We start from the raw sequence: 16,825 nt of genomic DNA on the forward strand, positions 1-16,825 counted from the left end.
TTTTGATGGTGTGTGGGGGCCAGGCCAAAGGCGGGCCACAGTTTGGGGACCCCTGCCCTACACCTTAAAGAGTCTCCCTCCCCCATCTTCAAAAGAGGAGATTCCCAAAGGAGAGCAGCATCTTCAGTTATCATATATCATGCTGTGGTGACATAAAGTGCAGGACTTTTGAGCTTGACTGTACATCTCCCACTCAGCCAAACTGAACGTGCACCAACTGGATCTGCAGCTCTTCTCAACAGTAACCTGGCCTCCTCTGCACAAAAAAACATTATCCTCTGGGCCCCACATCACATTTCTGCTCTAAAGCCACAGTCTCTAATGTTGTGCTCCAATGCCAAAATCCTCTCTCCCCCCTCCGTCCTCACCCTCCTCCTCATTTCTTACTTTAAAATTACACTTGAGATTTCCCACAAAAGCTCTCCCGCCATCCCATTCCTGCTCCTCTGAATGCCTGCACAGAAACAGATTTTCATAATTCACCCCTCTGTCCTCTGGGGAGCCGAGCGAGGCGAGAGCTTGGGAAAGGGCTCTTCCGGAGTGTAAACTCAAAAGTCAGAGCTGACAGTTTTGACCTCCCCACACCCTGTGAATGACATCTGTGAGGCAGGGACAGCCATGCGATAAAAACCAAAACACAAATAATAAAAAGGAGATGAACCATGTAAAGCTCAGTACATCAAATAACTGACATAAAATTCAACATTTAGGAGTAGTTAAGATGTTTTCTAAACCGTTTGATGAAATCTACATAAAAAAGTTGTCAATATCTTTTTTTTTAACTCCGGAGCTCCAGTGTTTATGTTCTTTTGATTCTAAAGGAGAAGAGCGGCAGAATCTGCTGGGATTACGTTGATTGTGTTAACGGCTGAAAAGCTACAGAACGTTGAAGATTTTGTGTTTGAGTGTCACTGGCGACGCCTCAGGTGTTAATGAGGTTTAGATAGTATGAATGATGATAGGTAATTTGGTAAGTTTTTGTTCAAAATGTTAGCTTAAGATGCAAAAGTATTAACATGAGTGATCATTATTTCCTCATTTACCCACCGTCTCAAATTTGATCCACACATTTTTAACATGGTGTATCTGTATTGTATTGTCAACAAATTTAGCATTCTTTTTATACAGCAAGTAGTCATTAAAAAAAATAATAAGAATAGATGAGTTACTATAACTATAAAATGTTTAAAATGTTTAAAAGCTTAATTTTCCCGCCAAAAAGGTTTACAACATTCAATGGAGGCAGCCATTTTGAAATGATCAGGAAAAGCCCTTCTACTGCTTCTACAAGAAATATGTTTCTTATTTTTGTCATAAATTACACAACAAACCATAAGGTGCAGTAAATGACAAAAAAAAATCCTTCAGACTTTATTAACTGCATTCACAGTGCTCTAGAGCTAATTTGTAACATGCCACATATTAGCCACATTAGAAGCATTAGCCGTGCTAGCATATTTACAATATCTGTAACTCCCAACCTTGTTTGCAACAGAAAAAACAGACTGATACAGTTAAAACAAACATTATTTTGACTTTGCTAGCTCCCAAACTTGTTAGTACCACATAAAATGTAAATACATGTAGACAGTCCGCTACAGGTTAGCCACTTTAGCATATTCAGAATAACAACCAACCAAATGTTTAGACAGAGCGCCGGGTTCCTCTCAAAATCACTTCAACATCACTAAACACAAAAAGAAGTAATCCATATATAAGGAGCTCCAAAATGTTTATTTTTTTGATTGGGGCTTTTAAGTGTGCCTTGTAGTGCTGAAAATATTGTAAATTTGAATGCTGTTAGCATAAAATATAAAACTTTAAGCTACACCTTTTTACCCAATTCTAAACTAACATTTATTATAAAACAAAAACCTCATGCATTAATGATGATACCTCCACCAAAAGAGGAAAACAGCACAGCTGTGCAGTCAGTCCGTAACCCTGCAGACAGAGAGAAACTACTACTTTCCCTTCTCCAGAGCTTAGCAAGATAGCGTTTAAATATGATTCGGTATAATCAAAGCATCTGCGTCTGCGATGAGTCTGCAGCATCTGCTCATTAAGTTGTTAAGCTGGAATGAACCTCCTCATATGTCATTGTTTCATTGATTTATGAAGTAGATTCCTTTAATTGGCAGGTAAACAGCGTTCTTCTCGCTCTGATGGAGTGGAAACAGAAATGACACAAGAGTGAAAACAAATAAATCTTAAATCTTTTGCAAATATAAATGTTTTTTTTTTACATTGGTATCTTATTGCAGCCTACCTAAATCAATGAGTTTGGTAGAAATAAAGTTATTCAAATGTCAGTTTTGTGTATATGTGAAGAGCTTTATCTTTATAATAGACATTCACCACTGTTTTTATTTAAATCTGTGCTTGTTGCATTTGTTTTTTTATTTATATCTGTGTGCAATCTCAGACTGCCAGTGGTACTAAGCTATAACAGTGCAGCGTCAGCTACACCGAGGTTTTGGACGATCAGCACTGTTTCCCATGATAATCGTCCGAGTCCACACCCTGTCATCACACTGTAGGTGTAGGTGTGACGCCCCACTTCCTAGACTAACCTGCAGGAGATCCTGCACTGAAGATGGCTCCTATAACAGCAGGACACAAACTTATCCTGTTATTACTACGGCATTTCAAACCTTTCTTCATTTTGGGTCAAAGTAACTAACAGAAATTAAAAAAAAAATGTGTTGAGTTTTGGAAAACAAAAATTAGTGATGCACGTTTGTGCAAAAACTAGCAACTAAAACTGGGATTTTATGGGAAAACCTTTATTTTCTCAGTGAAAAGAAGATCTACTTGGCTACATGTTTGTGTTTTTATTTTTAAATGGCATTACTTTTAAAAAAATATATATCATTTAAAAAAAAAAGAGAGAGAAAGAAACACATATTTTATGATAACAAAAACATGGAATACAACAAATATTTTGCCCTTAATTTTGATCAGCAAAGAAAGACCTGATACCTGCAGTAGAGGTTGTGCTTTTGTACAAATTCATGCGAAGTTGTCAAGCAGATACATGGGTGGTGCTGTGACCGACACTGTTGTAGGTGTTCCCTGCCGTCCGTGTGGAGTCTGCATGTGTTCTTGATGAATGCATGAGGTTTTCTCCAGATACCTGCTTGTGTTTTGTTGAAAAATCTGAATTGGGATTGAATGCGATTTGTCCACCAAAGAAGCTGCTAAAGTTTCTAGCTCAGATTACAAAGTAGATGGATGGTTGATACAGGTACAGAAGGTCTGATTGTATCTGAGTCTTAGTCAAATTACATTTTAATCTTCCTTCAAAGCAAAAGTTTGAAACTGAATAACAGCTTATGGGGAACAGGCTGCACTATGGACATGTGTCCCAGTGGATAACAAACACAATGGAAAAAAGGTGGATAACGACTATGTGATGGTGTGCGTTATTCACATTTATATGGATGTCTTTGAGTCTAATGGGAGGGTGGCTAGGATGCATTTGGGCCTGTTAAAAGAGAGTTTTAAAACAAATCAAACTTGAAAACAAAATTCTTTAACTTTGGAACACATGCTTTTCGAATACGTCTCTGTGGCAACAGTTTTTGGGGTGGTGGTGGTGGGGGGGCGGGTTTGATGGGGTCTTTGAGCTGCAGGCTGCCCTGCAGAGAGCCTGTCAGAAGATAGCTCCTTTCAGACCTCCTGTCAGATTGTCTGAGCAGAACACAACAGCACAGAAAGAACTTCACACGGGAGGACAGATACAGTTTAGACGCATCAATGCACCAGGTCAGGCCTCATCAGTCATTATGAGTGAGAACAGATCAATAATGGGTCTAAAGATTAGTAATAATTCTCATGAAACAGTCAGTTTTGAATGAAAACTTTAGTGGTTTCACTAAAATTAACTTTGTCGTTTGATCATTTTTCTTACATTATTGTAGTAAAACGAACACGCTTTTGATTCAGTATACAATGTTAGTGTGTTCATGTTACATCCTCAGACTCATGAGTCAGAGGGAAAACTGTGCTAAAATTGGAAATAAATAAGTAAATCAGTCAAAATTCTGCTGACAAAATCAGGAACAAAAACTTTATTAAAATCAAATTCAAAATTACATGTTTTTTTCTAACCAGCACATACTATCTCCCCTAACACTCCAGCTTGTCACTTAGCAAAAAAGTATTTTATTTACGTGTCCTATAAGGGTACTTAGTCTATACTAAAAAGGAGGAAGTATACTGTAAACTAGATACTTAGCATTACCTGCGATAGTGTGAATGCTGTAAGCTAAATGTGGTCGCTGAAGATGCTAGTGCTGATAGATGAAGATGCTGAAATTGGTAACTAAAACAACGCTGAAGCTGATAGTTGAAAATGCTGAAGTTGATTGTTGGCTAAAATATTAGCTAAAAACCAAACTAGCCTAAAAAACTGAAGCCTAAGTTAGCCAAAACAGCTAGCATGTAGCTGAAAAATTAGCTAATAGTCTAAAAAAACTGAAAAATTAAAAAGGAGGCAGTATACTGTAAACTTCTAGTTACTGTAAAGTTCTAGTTAAGTTCCAGTTAAGTATGAATAAGTATTCAGTCACATATATGGTTGTTAGTACATTTTCTGTACTTATATTCAAGTATTGGTGATAAAATAAACTTCTGGTACACTGTGTGTACTTTTTGCCGCTGAAGCTAACGTATGTAAACACTAACTTATGTACACAGGTTTTTTAGTTGTACCTGAGCTCAGTTAAGTCCCCTGTCAGCGTTACCCTTTTAGGTAAACAGGGTCAAACAAAAGACAGACACAAGGGAGTTTTACACTCATTAAAGGTTCAAGTTTGCAACAATAACTATGTTGCAAAGCTGCTGCCGCTGCAGTCAAGTTTGTTCAATTCAATCATATATAATTTCTTCAGGACAATGGTTGCAGCAGAGCTAAACTTTAGGAACTTTGAACTAATATAGAAAATTATATCATTTTTCTTGGTGTTTTACTGTCATACTTATTATGTATCAGCTTCAATCAAATGTGTTAGCTGGTAAAGAACCAAAGTTCTTAAAAGTTCTTTAAAGTGTCGCTTTTTAGTAAATAGTTTCTGCAGAGCGGCAGTAGTTCATTAGAAATTCACCTCTGAGTTGAGGGTGGGACTCTTGACGCAGAGTAACCCTGCCCCTTCTTCCCAGCATCCATCTATCTATTACATGCTCTCCCGCTAGCTTACAGCCCCTCACACCCACAACCTAACACTAGAAGTTAGCCTCCACTGATATCCCACCATCCCTTTGTTTAGTCTCTTCAGCTAGCTTACAGCCCCGCACTGCCTAACCTAATATTTTTGGTGCAACAAAATTGGCGAGCAATATTGGAGCTGTACAGCTTTGAGCCAGATGTCAGCTCAGAGAAAACAAAGACGTACATGAATCTGACCGTCTCCAAGTGGATGCATCAGAATGGAGCAGAGCAGGGACCTTAGGGTCCAGCTAGTGTATTTTCTACATCACAAATACGATATTTATAAAACTACATTTGTTCATCTGCTCCTGATTTACAAAAAAATGAATAAAGAAAAACTCAGAAATGCAATTTGAAGCTTTTTTTGAGCTTTATCATCAGCAAAGAACTTGATAAAACCACAATTTTCCTCAGAGTGGCTTTAACGAACTGACCTTTTAGATTATTGTGATGATGCTTTTTCAGGATGTTCTACTTGCTAATGTATATATTTAGTTTGTATTCATGATCATGTTTTGGTCGAGTACTAAATCCCTCATTCATTTCTTCATTCACATCCAGGCCAAAGGTGATAGCTCTTCCTGATCACTCTGATAAAAAACTTAAATCAACATCTTAAACACTTTTATATCTTTGGAACAGACCCTCTATGACTTTTCGGGGCCACCTGAGGCTGAGCTGAGGAGGTTTCCACCCCTGACTGCCCTCTCACAACAATACAGGCAACGCATGAAGAGCTGCCTTTGTTCCCAGCCATCGCACTCATCCTGCCCTCCGGATTTTCACTCTGCGGCTCTCCAGCCAGTTTGGAATGACAGCCGTTAAGCTTGTGCGTGTGCTCACGTGTGCACAGGCAGCCCAGTGAGCTGCAGAGGAGTTTTCTGATGAGGCTTTGGCTCAGATGGGCCCTATGAATGAAGATCTATAGAAAACACTCATCCTCAAGGATGTAATTTGGCAATGGAAATGTGTGAAAACTTAAAGCTTTTTTACATTTCTGCTATCTGAGGAAAACGTGCAAAAATGTTGTTAAAGTCAGTAAAAAAGCGTACCTGTCTGAGCGGGGTGAGCCCTGATGAAGTGCTCTCAGTGTGGTTTCTCATTTTGTGAAACCTGACCCGGCAGAAGACAGAATCCTCTTGCATGGCTCCTTTTCTTCAGAGTTGGCTCCCACTTCCCCTCTCCGGCTCTCTGTCTCCCTACCCCTGCCTCGGATTTCTCTGCTTTTGCATTGCTCCTGTCAGTACCTCCCACCAAGACCCGGAGTGCGGCTCCAAGTGCACACACACAGTCTCACACACAAAAAAAAGAAGTTGGAAAAAGTCACGGAGTTGGGAAAATCCTTGTCCTTCCCTGCAGCCTTGGGACTGTTTACGGCTCCTTCTCCTCTGCTCCTCTCACACAAACTTCTATCTCCCACTGACACTCATTCCTCTTCCCGTCTCCCAACTTTTCCCACCCCTCCTTCCCCTGGAGCCTCCCCCCTCCTCCCTTCCTTCTTCCTTTTTACTCTCCTCCTTCTCCATTTTCCACCTCCCCACCTCCCACTTTAAACCCCCCACTGCAGAACTAATCTGCAGCTGGCTAGGCGATTGGAGCCCTGGTTGCCGGGGAAACCAAATGTCCTGCTTAGGGGGGGAAAAATGGTGGTAGGGGGGCAGGAAAGAGCAATGTTGAGTTCATCTGAATACATAAATACTGGCCTCCTTTGGGAGCTAATCATGAAGAAGTGCAGATGTGTTTTCCTAACGCTGGGACAACGCGATCATCCACTCTGTCTGTTCTGGAGTTTCTTTATGGCTCCAGATGTGACTGAACAGCTGCAACAAAATCGATCAACTTCTGAGTTTAATTAAACTCTGAGACTTTAACTCAACGTTGATGGAGTTCATTACTGTTCTCTCCTATAGGATAAGGAGAAATCAGAGCCAGGGCAGCATGATGTGTCAATGGTTATAATGGTAGAGCAGGAAAACAAACTGAAGATGCAGGAATTCATGCTGGGAGTGTAAAGAAGAATCCATAAATACATAAAAATAAATAACTTCTTTGATATTTTCATAACAAAAGCATTAAAAATCCAAAAAGTGTCTGAGAAAAGGACAGTCTGATGTTTCCATTACAGATTGAAACCACACACACTGCAAAAAAAAAGAGTCTTAAGAAAGTATTGCTTCAAGAAAAATGCCAATTTTTTGTTTTACAAAAAAAAATCTTATTAAGAAAGTTTTTTAGTATCAAAAAAATCTTTTTTCAAGAAAACATGTCCAAGTGTATAATGACGTATACACAATTTTTTGTTTTAATTTACGACAATGTCCGAAAAAAAAACTTATAACTGTTGAATTAGACTAAATGTATGACTTTCTTCTCGTAAATTTTCATTATTTACAGTTGTCAATTTACAAGATTTAAAGTTCCATATACACGCCTTTAAATATTCAACTTTAAAACTAGTCAGTTCAGGAGAAAAAAGATATAACTGTTAAATTACGAGAATTAAGTCACATATTTATGATTTTAAATGTCATGGGCCAAATTTATGAATTCTTTCTCGTAAAATTAACGTGTCTTAAAGTAATCAATTTACGAGATTTAAAGTTGCATATTTACAACTTTAAATCTTGTAAATTTATAACTAAATCTCGTAAATTTAAACTTTAAAACATGTACATTTATGAGAAAAAGGTCGTAACAGTTAAATTACAAGAATTGAGTATATTTATGACTGTAACATCATAGGCTTTTTTCTTATAAAATTAGTGTTTTAAAGTCATGAATTTACCAAATTTAACGTTGAGAATTGACGACATTAAATCTCTTAAATGTACTACCCTAAATCTTGTAAATTTACAACTTTAATTCACTAGAGAAAACTCGTAACTCTTAAATTACAAGAATAAACTCGTACATTTATGACTTTAAATGTCAAAGGCTAAATTTATGACTATTTTACTAATTAGATTTATACTTGCAAATTTATGACTTTAAATCTCGTAAATTTATACCTTAAAATACGTAAATGATTATGAGAAAGTACGTACTTATACAGTCAATGTTTGGTCCATGTTTTCTGCCCTGTAGTTCATCATCACTCCACTGGGGGCAGTAGAAGTGCTTTTTCTGCTCATTTCAAAATGGCTGCACCCATGAAATCTCAAAAGCACTTTTAGCGGGAAAAAGTTTAGCTAATTTTTTTTTACTTTATGGTGAGAATAACTCATCTATTGTCATTCATTTTTAATGACTATTGCTGTTTTGAAAGAAAGGAAAATTTCTTTGTTGATAATAATTATTTACAAATGTAAAAAAATGTATGAAATTTGAGACAGTGGCTAAATAAGGTGCTTTTTTTTCTGAACACTCATGTCAATATTTTTGCATGTTAAACTAACATTGTTGTGAGCAAAAATAATAAAAAGAAATCAGCCAACATATCATAATTAATATCATATATAATATAATATATGATATCATAAAAATTATATAGAATTTTTCTGTTGATTTTATTAAAGAGTTTTTAAAAAAATCAATAAAAACATTTAATTTTGTGTCAATTTGTAGGCTTTTAAATGAATAATGTAATGTAATGTTTACAGTTTGAATGGTTATGTGCTAATCGGATTAACTTTGCTTTCTTACTATGCATTGTGATCTTAAATTGAATTTAACAGAATTGAAAACTCTTATTATCAATTCATTTTCTTACAAATCTGGTAACAAGCTAAACTCATGATGCAAATGCTGTACCAAATAGCAACAAACAGGTCACATCACCAACACAATTTCGTTTAGAACAGTAACAAAACATCCACATCAAGGTTGCATCTCATCATCAATTCCCAGAGGGATCTTTACAAAGTATTCGACAGGTTCACTTGAACAGAACACCTTCTCCACTGACCTCTGAGGCTGAAGCCTGACCCTGCCTTTGAGATGCAAGAGCGCTCACAAACAGCTGGCTTGCTCATGAATGGCAGAAAAGGGAGAAGGGTAGGAGGTGGAGGCTTGTAACATCTGTTTGGCGTTTCTCTGGGCCCATTGTGTTGCAGAGTCTTCTGTGCGGCCTACAGCTGGGATCCTGGGAGTGCACGGAGCCCACTTTCTAGGGGTCTCACACTGTGACTGGGAACAAGGCTCCAACGTGTTCCCAGTCCCTCGTGGTCAGGGCCAGATAAACACTTTTCTGCGCTCTGGGCAGGCATATTTCAAGGCACTAATACACAGCAAACGATCCGTCATTGAGCGGACTGCAGCTCCAATGTATCGTGAAAGCTTTGAAAAAGTATTAGGAAAAAAAAAGGGAACAAGCCTAAAATGTACCTTTTTTTGCAGGAAAAATCTAGAAAGTTGTATTTTTTTTATTATATTAATATTCACACATACATGTTACCTTTGAGTTCTTACTTTCTCTTTAACGAAAGACCTATTTAACTTTTTTTAAACTGGTCCACAACAGTTCCATTATCTTTTACTTTGAAAAAGATAAAACTCAATGGCTTAACTGTAAAATTTGTGATTGTTCACTACAGTTTACACCACATTATTTTTTTTGCCTTTGTTTAATATGATGCAGCACCTGAACTTTTACTGTCACATTTTTGTTTCCACAGTGCATATACTGTAATCCTTATATCATGCATTATATTATGCTTTCTTGTGCAAATGTGCAAAAGAACTGTCTTGTGACACAACACTCGCTATCCTAAAAAAAAAACAACTTCCTTTTGACTGACATCCTTTGACAAAGTTTGAAGCAACCAGGTCGATCCTATAAAGTTGGATCTGTGGCTGACTCAAGGGTTAATGTAAAGAAGTGCAATGCACAATGCAATTCATTGACAATTAAGACAAATAAGATGCCAACACAGACTCAAAATAGTTCATTTCACAGGTGAATTTGATGGCAAAACATTTCCCTGACTTCAAAAGTGCGCCACACAGTGGTGAAAATCAGAGATTACATCATGGTTTGCAAAATATATTTCCAGTTTCTTCTTCCATAATTAGAAAGCGGACAAATCCTGCTTTCTACACACAGACGCAACAAGATTTTTTTTTTTTTTGCTTGTAGTTTTGGTCAATAAGATAAATATACACATATATAAACTTTGTGTGTGTTGAGATGGCCTATCACAGTTCAGCAACATATTACTTTAATAAAACCCACATATTTTTCTATATATTTAATGAATAAATAAATAAGCATGAGACATTATGTCCAAACAATATATGTCTATATATTTTACAGAAGACGTTTTTTTTTTAAGATAAAGACTTTTCAACTCACTACTCCCTTTTTCGTGGGAGTTTTCCAAGAGTTTTCATGTTAACCAACATTACACAATATTTTTTCTTGACTCTCCATACCAATAGTTCTAATCGGTTGAGATTATTGAACTTGCCGAGAGATTGGAGAAAAAAAAAACAATACTGAAAAATTAGAAGTTACACCTAAAATGTTTTAATAGCTTTTCAGCTAGTGCAGGATTTAAAATTTTTAATGTAGAGTATCTTATCTTTGGGAAAAACATAAAACTTAGGTTTTTGTTAGCAAAGTTACATTTGTGTATGTAATATTTAGCCAAAATAAAGGAGTACATGAACTACGTATTTTTTTTGCATCTGATTTCCCATGAATTTTTAAAACATGTGTTAATAGAAAGAGATTTTAGCTTTTTCACTTCACAAATATATTTTTGACTGAAGACGAAAATCATATAAGTCAGAAAACTGAAAAAACAATCAAACTTTCAGATAAATACATATTTTTGGGATGCTTTAATGCCAACATGGACCGGTACTTTATTTTTAGTTACCAATAGTTATAAAAGTAAATAGTCAAACTCCAAACCAAATTTTGAACATGTTTTGGATATATTAATGCAATATGGTAAAGTCATTAAAGAAATGAAAAAAGCATTTAAAGTAACTTAAAAAAAAAGATTTTTATATCTTTTTTTTTTTTTTACTTTGCAGCTCAAGTATTTCTTTAATGCTTCAGCACTTTAGCTATATTTAAGGTCCTTATACATTTGTTTTGTTTGTGCCCACTTGGCATTCACACTTTTGTTGCTTAAATTGTTTATAAATAAAGTTTTAAAAAATCGTTAAATGCGGTAAGAGTGCGCATGCTCTGTTACGAAGGAAACTTAGAATTTTACGTTTTTATTTATAAAAAATAAATAATATTCTCCAAAGAAATGAAATAAAAAGATTCGTGTTCAAACATTTGTTTCTAGCTTAATAATAATACTTAAAGTAATAAAAAAAAAACAATCTTTATCTTTCCTTTCCTATCACGTGACCTCGAATGTCCGTAACCGGAAGGAAGTGGTCACTTCAGTATTCTGTTTTTTTCTCCGTGGAAATGAATGGTCGTTTAAACTGGACTGTACCGTCAACTGGAGCGTGAAATTCCTCTGTTTGTCCGCAGAGGGAGAAGCATAAACCCCACAGTCTCGGATATAGATGAAACCAACGCCGCTGGATGTCGCAGTGAGTCGTTTTGACGGTGGGAATGTGTGGAACCGTAAACATCTCCTCCATGTTCAAATGTCTGCTGAAGAAGGAAAAACCCGGCGTCTGACAGCTGCGTCTCCCATGGAACCCCCCGCGGCTCGTTCGGTTCCGTCCTGCCTCGACGCAGCAATGCTACGAAAGCCGAGATAAGAGGAGAACACGGGTGAACAGCAAACAGCATGATGGCTATGATGAGCTTTGGGGGGAGAGCGGTCCTCAGCCTGAGGTCGTCGCTCCTCCATGCTGGCCGCTTCTGCAGGATCAGTGCTGTGCAGAGTCCAGGTGCACTTCCGGTTAAAGGAGGGCAGATTTTAGCTCACATCCCCAAAGTGACACTGGTATGTTGGGGTGCAGTCGGTGCTTCATGTGCAGCCAGCTGTCAGGAGGCAGCTCTGCCCTCATTGGTGCCTGACCGGAAGTCTTTAGCTAAAGTCCAAGTCCACAAACTGATCTTCTTCCTGCGCCTCAGTCTCCGGGCTTTGATCCTCCTCCTGAAGTTTGGTCCTCTCCTCCTCTTTTCTCCTCTGACTCTGCTCTCCTCTCGCTGCGCTGACCGCTGGCTTGATGCTCTGCTGTGGGTGACAGAGACCTCTGGACCAACCTTCATCAAGCTGGGCCAGTGGGCCAGCACCAGGCGGGACATCTTCCCGCCGGAGTTCTGTGAACGCTTCTCCAGGCTCCACGTGAAAGTGCGCCCTCACTCGTGGGCCCACACCAAGCAGTGTCTCCGGAGAGCCTTCGGAGAGAACTGGAGACGGGTGCTGGTGTTCGAGAGCAAAGAGCCCGTGGGCTCGGGATGCGTGGCCCAGGTGTACAGAGGCTGGGCCCGAGTGGACCAGGTGGAGGATCCGGCCTTCCAGTCTCTGGTGGACGAGATGGAGAAGGAAGACTTGCTGGGTGCCTGGGAGATCCCGGGATTGGGAGGCATGGTGGGAACACTGCAAAAAGTCTGGAAGGGCAACGAGGAAGCAAATGTTTCTGATGAGCTGCACGAAGACAGCAGCACAGAGAAGGAGCGCCTGATGCCGGTGGCGATCAAAGTCAGTCATGGAATGATAATTCTATCTGTTAAGTCTGAATGATGTCTGAGTGTAAATCCCTTTTTTCTTGATGAACAGGTGGTCCATCCAGGTGTCAGGAGGCAGGTGGAGATCGACCTGCTGCTGATGAAATCAGCAAGTTGGCTCATTCAGTGCCTGCCGGGACTGAAGTGGCTCAGCATGTGTGAAGTCGTGCAGGAGTTTGAGAAACTCATGACCAAACAGGTACTTCAGTTTAACATTTTAGCTCAACACACAAATCAAGGTCACAGGCTTCAGAAAAGGGTCAAACTTTGAGAACTGATGATACAATTCTTTTTTTGGATGATCTTAAGCACTAAAGTTAATGTAAATACATTGTTTTCTTATAACTCTATTTTTATTTGTGTGACATATATGTTTTGTACATTGAACGCGTACACAGTATAAGATAAACAGTAAAAAACACTTAACAAATATTAAAAAATAAGATGAGCCAAAACCAAAAGAAAGGATGTGGGACTGTACAGTTGAAGGTATTAAAATATATGTGGATACTCCCTTAGCTTGAAGGTCTTTTTGTCCAAAATTTTGAAAACAAATTTCCTTTTAATTTACAGAACCAAAGTCAATTTTTCCAAATACAATATTTTTTTCTCAACTTAGGGGGTCACATTTCAGCCAGATACCCGCAGAGGTATCAGTCCTTTTTTTCATCCATATTTCCAGACAATAGAAATATTTTGAGGTCTTATCGATGGAATAACCCATAAAAATTTTCATTGTTTTTCAGTACCTCTGTAGTTTTCTGCAGGACCACAGTGAGACGGATTGGCATTAGGCTGCCCAACAAGACTTGTTTTAACTTGAAATTTATTTACAATTTGTGAATAATGTGTTTCACTCAATGTAAGCCAGTCACTTCTTGTCAACTCAAAATTTAGCTCCCATTTTTAAGTATTAACATGTTTCTGTAGCTCCTTGTAAAGTTTAGAGAGAATCTTGTTATGTAGCCGTTTATAAGAATCTGTTAATAGTTGTAGGGAATCTATATGTTTGGATGTAGCACCTTTTGTTTTATAGAAATGATAGTTGGAGATACTTAAAAAAAAGCGTTATTCACTTTTACTGTCAGATTGATCTACGTTGTGAGGCCAAAAACATCGAGCATTTCCTGGAGAACTTTCGAGACGTCGACCATGTCAAGTTCCCGACTCCGTTACGGCCGTTTGTCACCAGAAACATCCTGGTGGAAACCTTTGAAGTAAGTGCACCTCAACTTTAACACACTGACTGATGAGATTGGTCTCTTTTGTTTGTTAGTAATACGAGTGTTTTTCTTTCCTAGGAAAGTGAGCCGATTTCCAAATATCTGAGCTCGGATGTTCCGAAGGAGGTGAAGCAGAGAATAGCCAGAATGGGAGTGGACACGCTGCTGAAGATGGTGCATCACAACCACTGATCCTTTAAAACATCGCCACTAAAACATAGTTTTTTTGTCCTAACAGCACGTCTCTTCTTCCAGATTTTTGTTGATAACTTTGTCCACGGCGATCTCCATCCGGGCAACATCCTGGTCCAGTGTCGGGCGCCTCTCACCGCTTCCAGCGACGGTTCTGGCCTCTCTGGAGAACACCACGGGAAGACCACTCTCACAGACCTCCTGGACACGGTGGTGGTCAGCGTCAGACCTGACCCGTGCCCGCTCCAGCTGGTGCTGCTGGACGCCGGCATTGTGGCCCAGCTGAGCGACCACGACCTGGCCAACTTCAAGGCCGTCTTCACGGCTGTGGTGCTGCGTCAGGTGAGAACGCAGAGACCCGTCCTGGGGAAAATACTTGAAGCATCATCAAGTCTTATCGAGAATATAGATTTGTTATATTGTACAAATTAAAAAAATGACTTGAAACTCTTCAGGGTGAGCAAGTGGCAGAGCTGATCTTGCATCACGCCAGAGCCAGCGAATGCCAGGATGTGCCGCTGTTCAAAAAGGAGATGGCGGAGCTGGTGGATCACGCCCTCAGCAACACGCTCGCTCTGGGAAAGGTGTCTTTGTACACTTTGATTACATTTGTTTCACTCATGTTAATAGCTAGACTACAATCTATATGATGCAAACTTATAGATGATAATAGTAATAAAATGTCAAAAAAAAAAATATATATATATATATATATATATATATATATATAAGCTATACTTTTATGCACAAGGTAAGGTAATAAATATAGTTTAACAATCATATTCATGTTAATTATTATGAACATTATTATTAATAGTAACTAACATTTATATGTATTGTCATATTCTTTTATATAATTTAACAGTTTTTGTTCAAACCTCAGACTATTCCTAATTTTTGTCATCCACACAAAATTAGCTGAAATTATGAACCATTGATAATTTAATTTAACTGTTTTTGTTTTATTTATATTCAGGAAAATGTATTGCTATTCAGTCATTCTAGTTCTTTATTGATAAGACTAAGATTAGAATTGTTGCCATCACTATAAAATACATTTGTGTCATCTCCAAACAATACAAGTTTGAATAATTTAGATACATTAAATATGTCAATAATAAACATAAGAACTGTGGTCCTAACACAGAGCCCTGAGGGACACCATGAGTAATGTCCAGATTACTAGATGTAAATTGACATTGATGTTGCTGACAGTAACATCTAAAGGGAAATATTGGCACTTTAATATCCTCTGTGTTCTGCTAAGATTTAAATGAAAGGTTTATTCTTGTTCATGTTTATGTTGAGTTGAGCATGTGAATCAAACACCTTCAGGCTTGTTATCATTCAACGGTGTAAATATTTCTAACTTTTGAAGCAGTCAGATGCTTTGACAGCCAGAACCCAGCTTTTTGCTGACTGATTTTGTGATCAGTAAACGTGTCTGCTCATTGCTCAGTCTCCTTTTTTTGGTTTTGTAGATTCAAGTGGCCGACTTACTCTCCAGAGTCTTTGGTCTTCTCATCAAACACAAGGTGAAACTCCACCAGGTTTATTGGTATTCTCTTAGAATAGAATACATTTTATAAAACTGTCTTTGTGTTCAACTATATTGAAATGGCAGCATCCAGAAAAGTAAATTAGTAATCTGTGCTTGGAAATTAGGGAGATGAATGACTTGAAGGAGTAACTTTCTAAACCTCTCCAATGTCAATATTTGCCGTTTTTGACGATCAGCTGCTCCCTTTAGGTGTCACTATTGCAAATTATCCACTTTCATCTAATCTTCTTCTGCATCATCTTTTCCAACACTATTTATATAGGCTAGAGATGCTATGCTAGCTTGTTACCATTGTCCAAGGTATAAACGTTTCCATAAATATAATTTATTTTATAGGAAACACAATGTGTGGTCTGATCTGAGATCCAACACACATAAAAATACCACGGTCATCCTCCATAAAATAAAAAGATTGATGGTCCTGCCAGAAAACGTGCAAACGTTGCAAAATCTAAAACTATTGTTAACTTTGAATAGATTACAAGATCAGCCTAAACGTTGACTATTGAGTAAACTCACTCAGATCTTCCTAAAATGTTTTCTTCCTAAGGTGAAGCTGGAGAGCAACTTCGCCTCCATCGTGTTTGCCATCATGGTGCTGGAGGGTCTGGGCAGGTCACTCGACCCCAACTTGGACATCCTGGATTTGGCCAAACCCCTGCTGCTGAAGAACTGTGCCGCGCTGCTGTGAAACACAGGGATCAGACGGCGTTAGATGAACCCACACCCAAGACGACGAGGTATTCCACCAGAATCGACAGGATGTCGCGTCCATTCTTCAAGAGACCTCATTATGTTTTAAAAATGAGAATTCTTCATGAGTTTGACTCATGTTTTGTAGAGATCTATGTCTATAGTGACATAAAAAAGAGATGATACTGAAATCAATCATTTTAATCATATTAATCTCTGCATTATTTATGACTTTAATGTTTTAGAAAGTTCTACGTTTTTATTTGTGACTGCACAGTACTAAATTGTTCATATCAATTAAAAAATACAAAACGATTGTCTGTGCTTTTCTCTTCATTCCAGAGTAGTTCATATGA

At 38.1% G+C, this 16,825-nt stretch overlaps 2 protein-coding genes across 4 annotated transcripts in view; one reads left to right on the forward strand and one right to left on the reverse strand.

Annotated features, from left to right (window-relative positions):
- si:dkey-82f1.1 (DENN domain-containing protein 2A) overlaps positions 1–6,691 on the reverse strand; it is a 43,644-nt gene extending 36,953 nt beyond the window's left edge. For all 3 annotated transcript variants that reach the window (XM_024281236.2, XM_024281235.2, XM_024281233.2), the window contains exon 1: positions 6,265–6,691. The gene's annotated coding sequence lies outside the window, so the exon portion shown is untranslated. The remainder of the gene's footprint in view (positions 1–6,264) is intronic.
- A 4,835-nt stretch (positions 6,692–11,526) lies between these two features.
- Positions 11,527–16,781, forward strand: adck2 (aarF domain containing kinase 2). Its single transcript, XM_024281244.2, has 8 exons — positions 11,527–12,774; positions 12,853–12,999; positions 13,889–14,017; positions 14,102–14,197; positions 14,279–14,557; positions 14,671–14,799; positions 15,697–15,750; positions 16,327–16,781. Exons 1-8 carry the CDS (start codon positions 11,914–11,916, stop codon positions 16,465–16,467), a joined length of 1,836 nt encoding a protein of 611 aa, XP_024137012.1. The 5' UTR covers positions 11,527–11,913; the 3' UTR covers positions 16,468–16,781.
- The last annotated feature ends 44 nt before the right edge of the window (positions 16,782–16,825 follow it).

This window comes from Oryzias melastigma, linkage group LG6 (genome assembly GCF_002922805.2).
Source record: "Oryzias melastigma strain HK-1 linkage group LG6, ASM292280v2, whole genome shotgun sequence".
Taxonomy (NCBI): domain Eukaryota; kingdom Metazoa; phylum Chordata; class Actinopteri; order Beloniformes; family Adrianichthyidae; genus Oryzias; species Oryzias melastigma.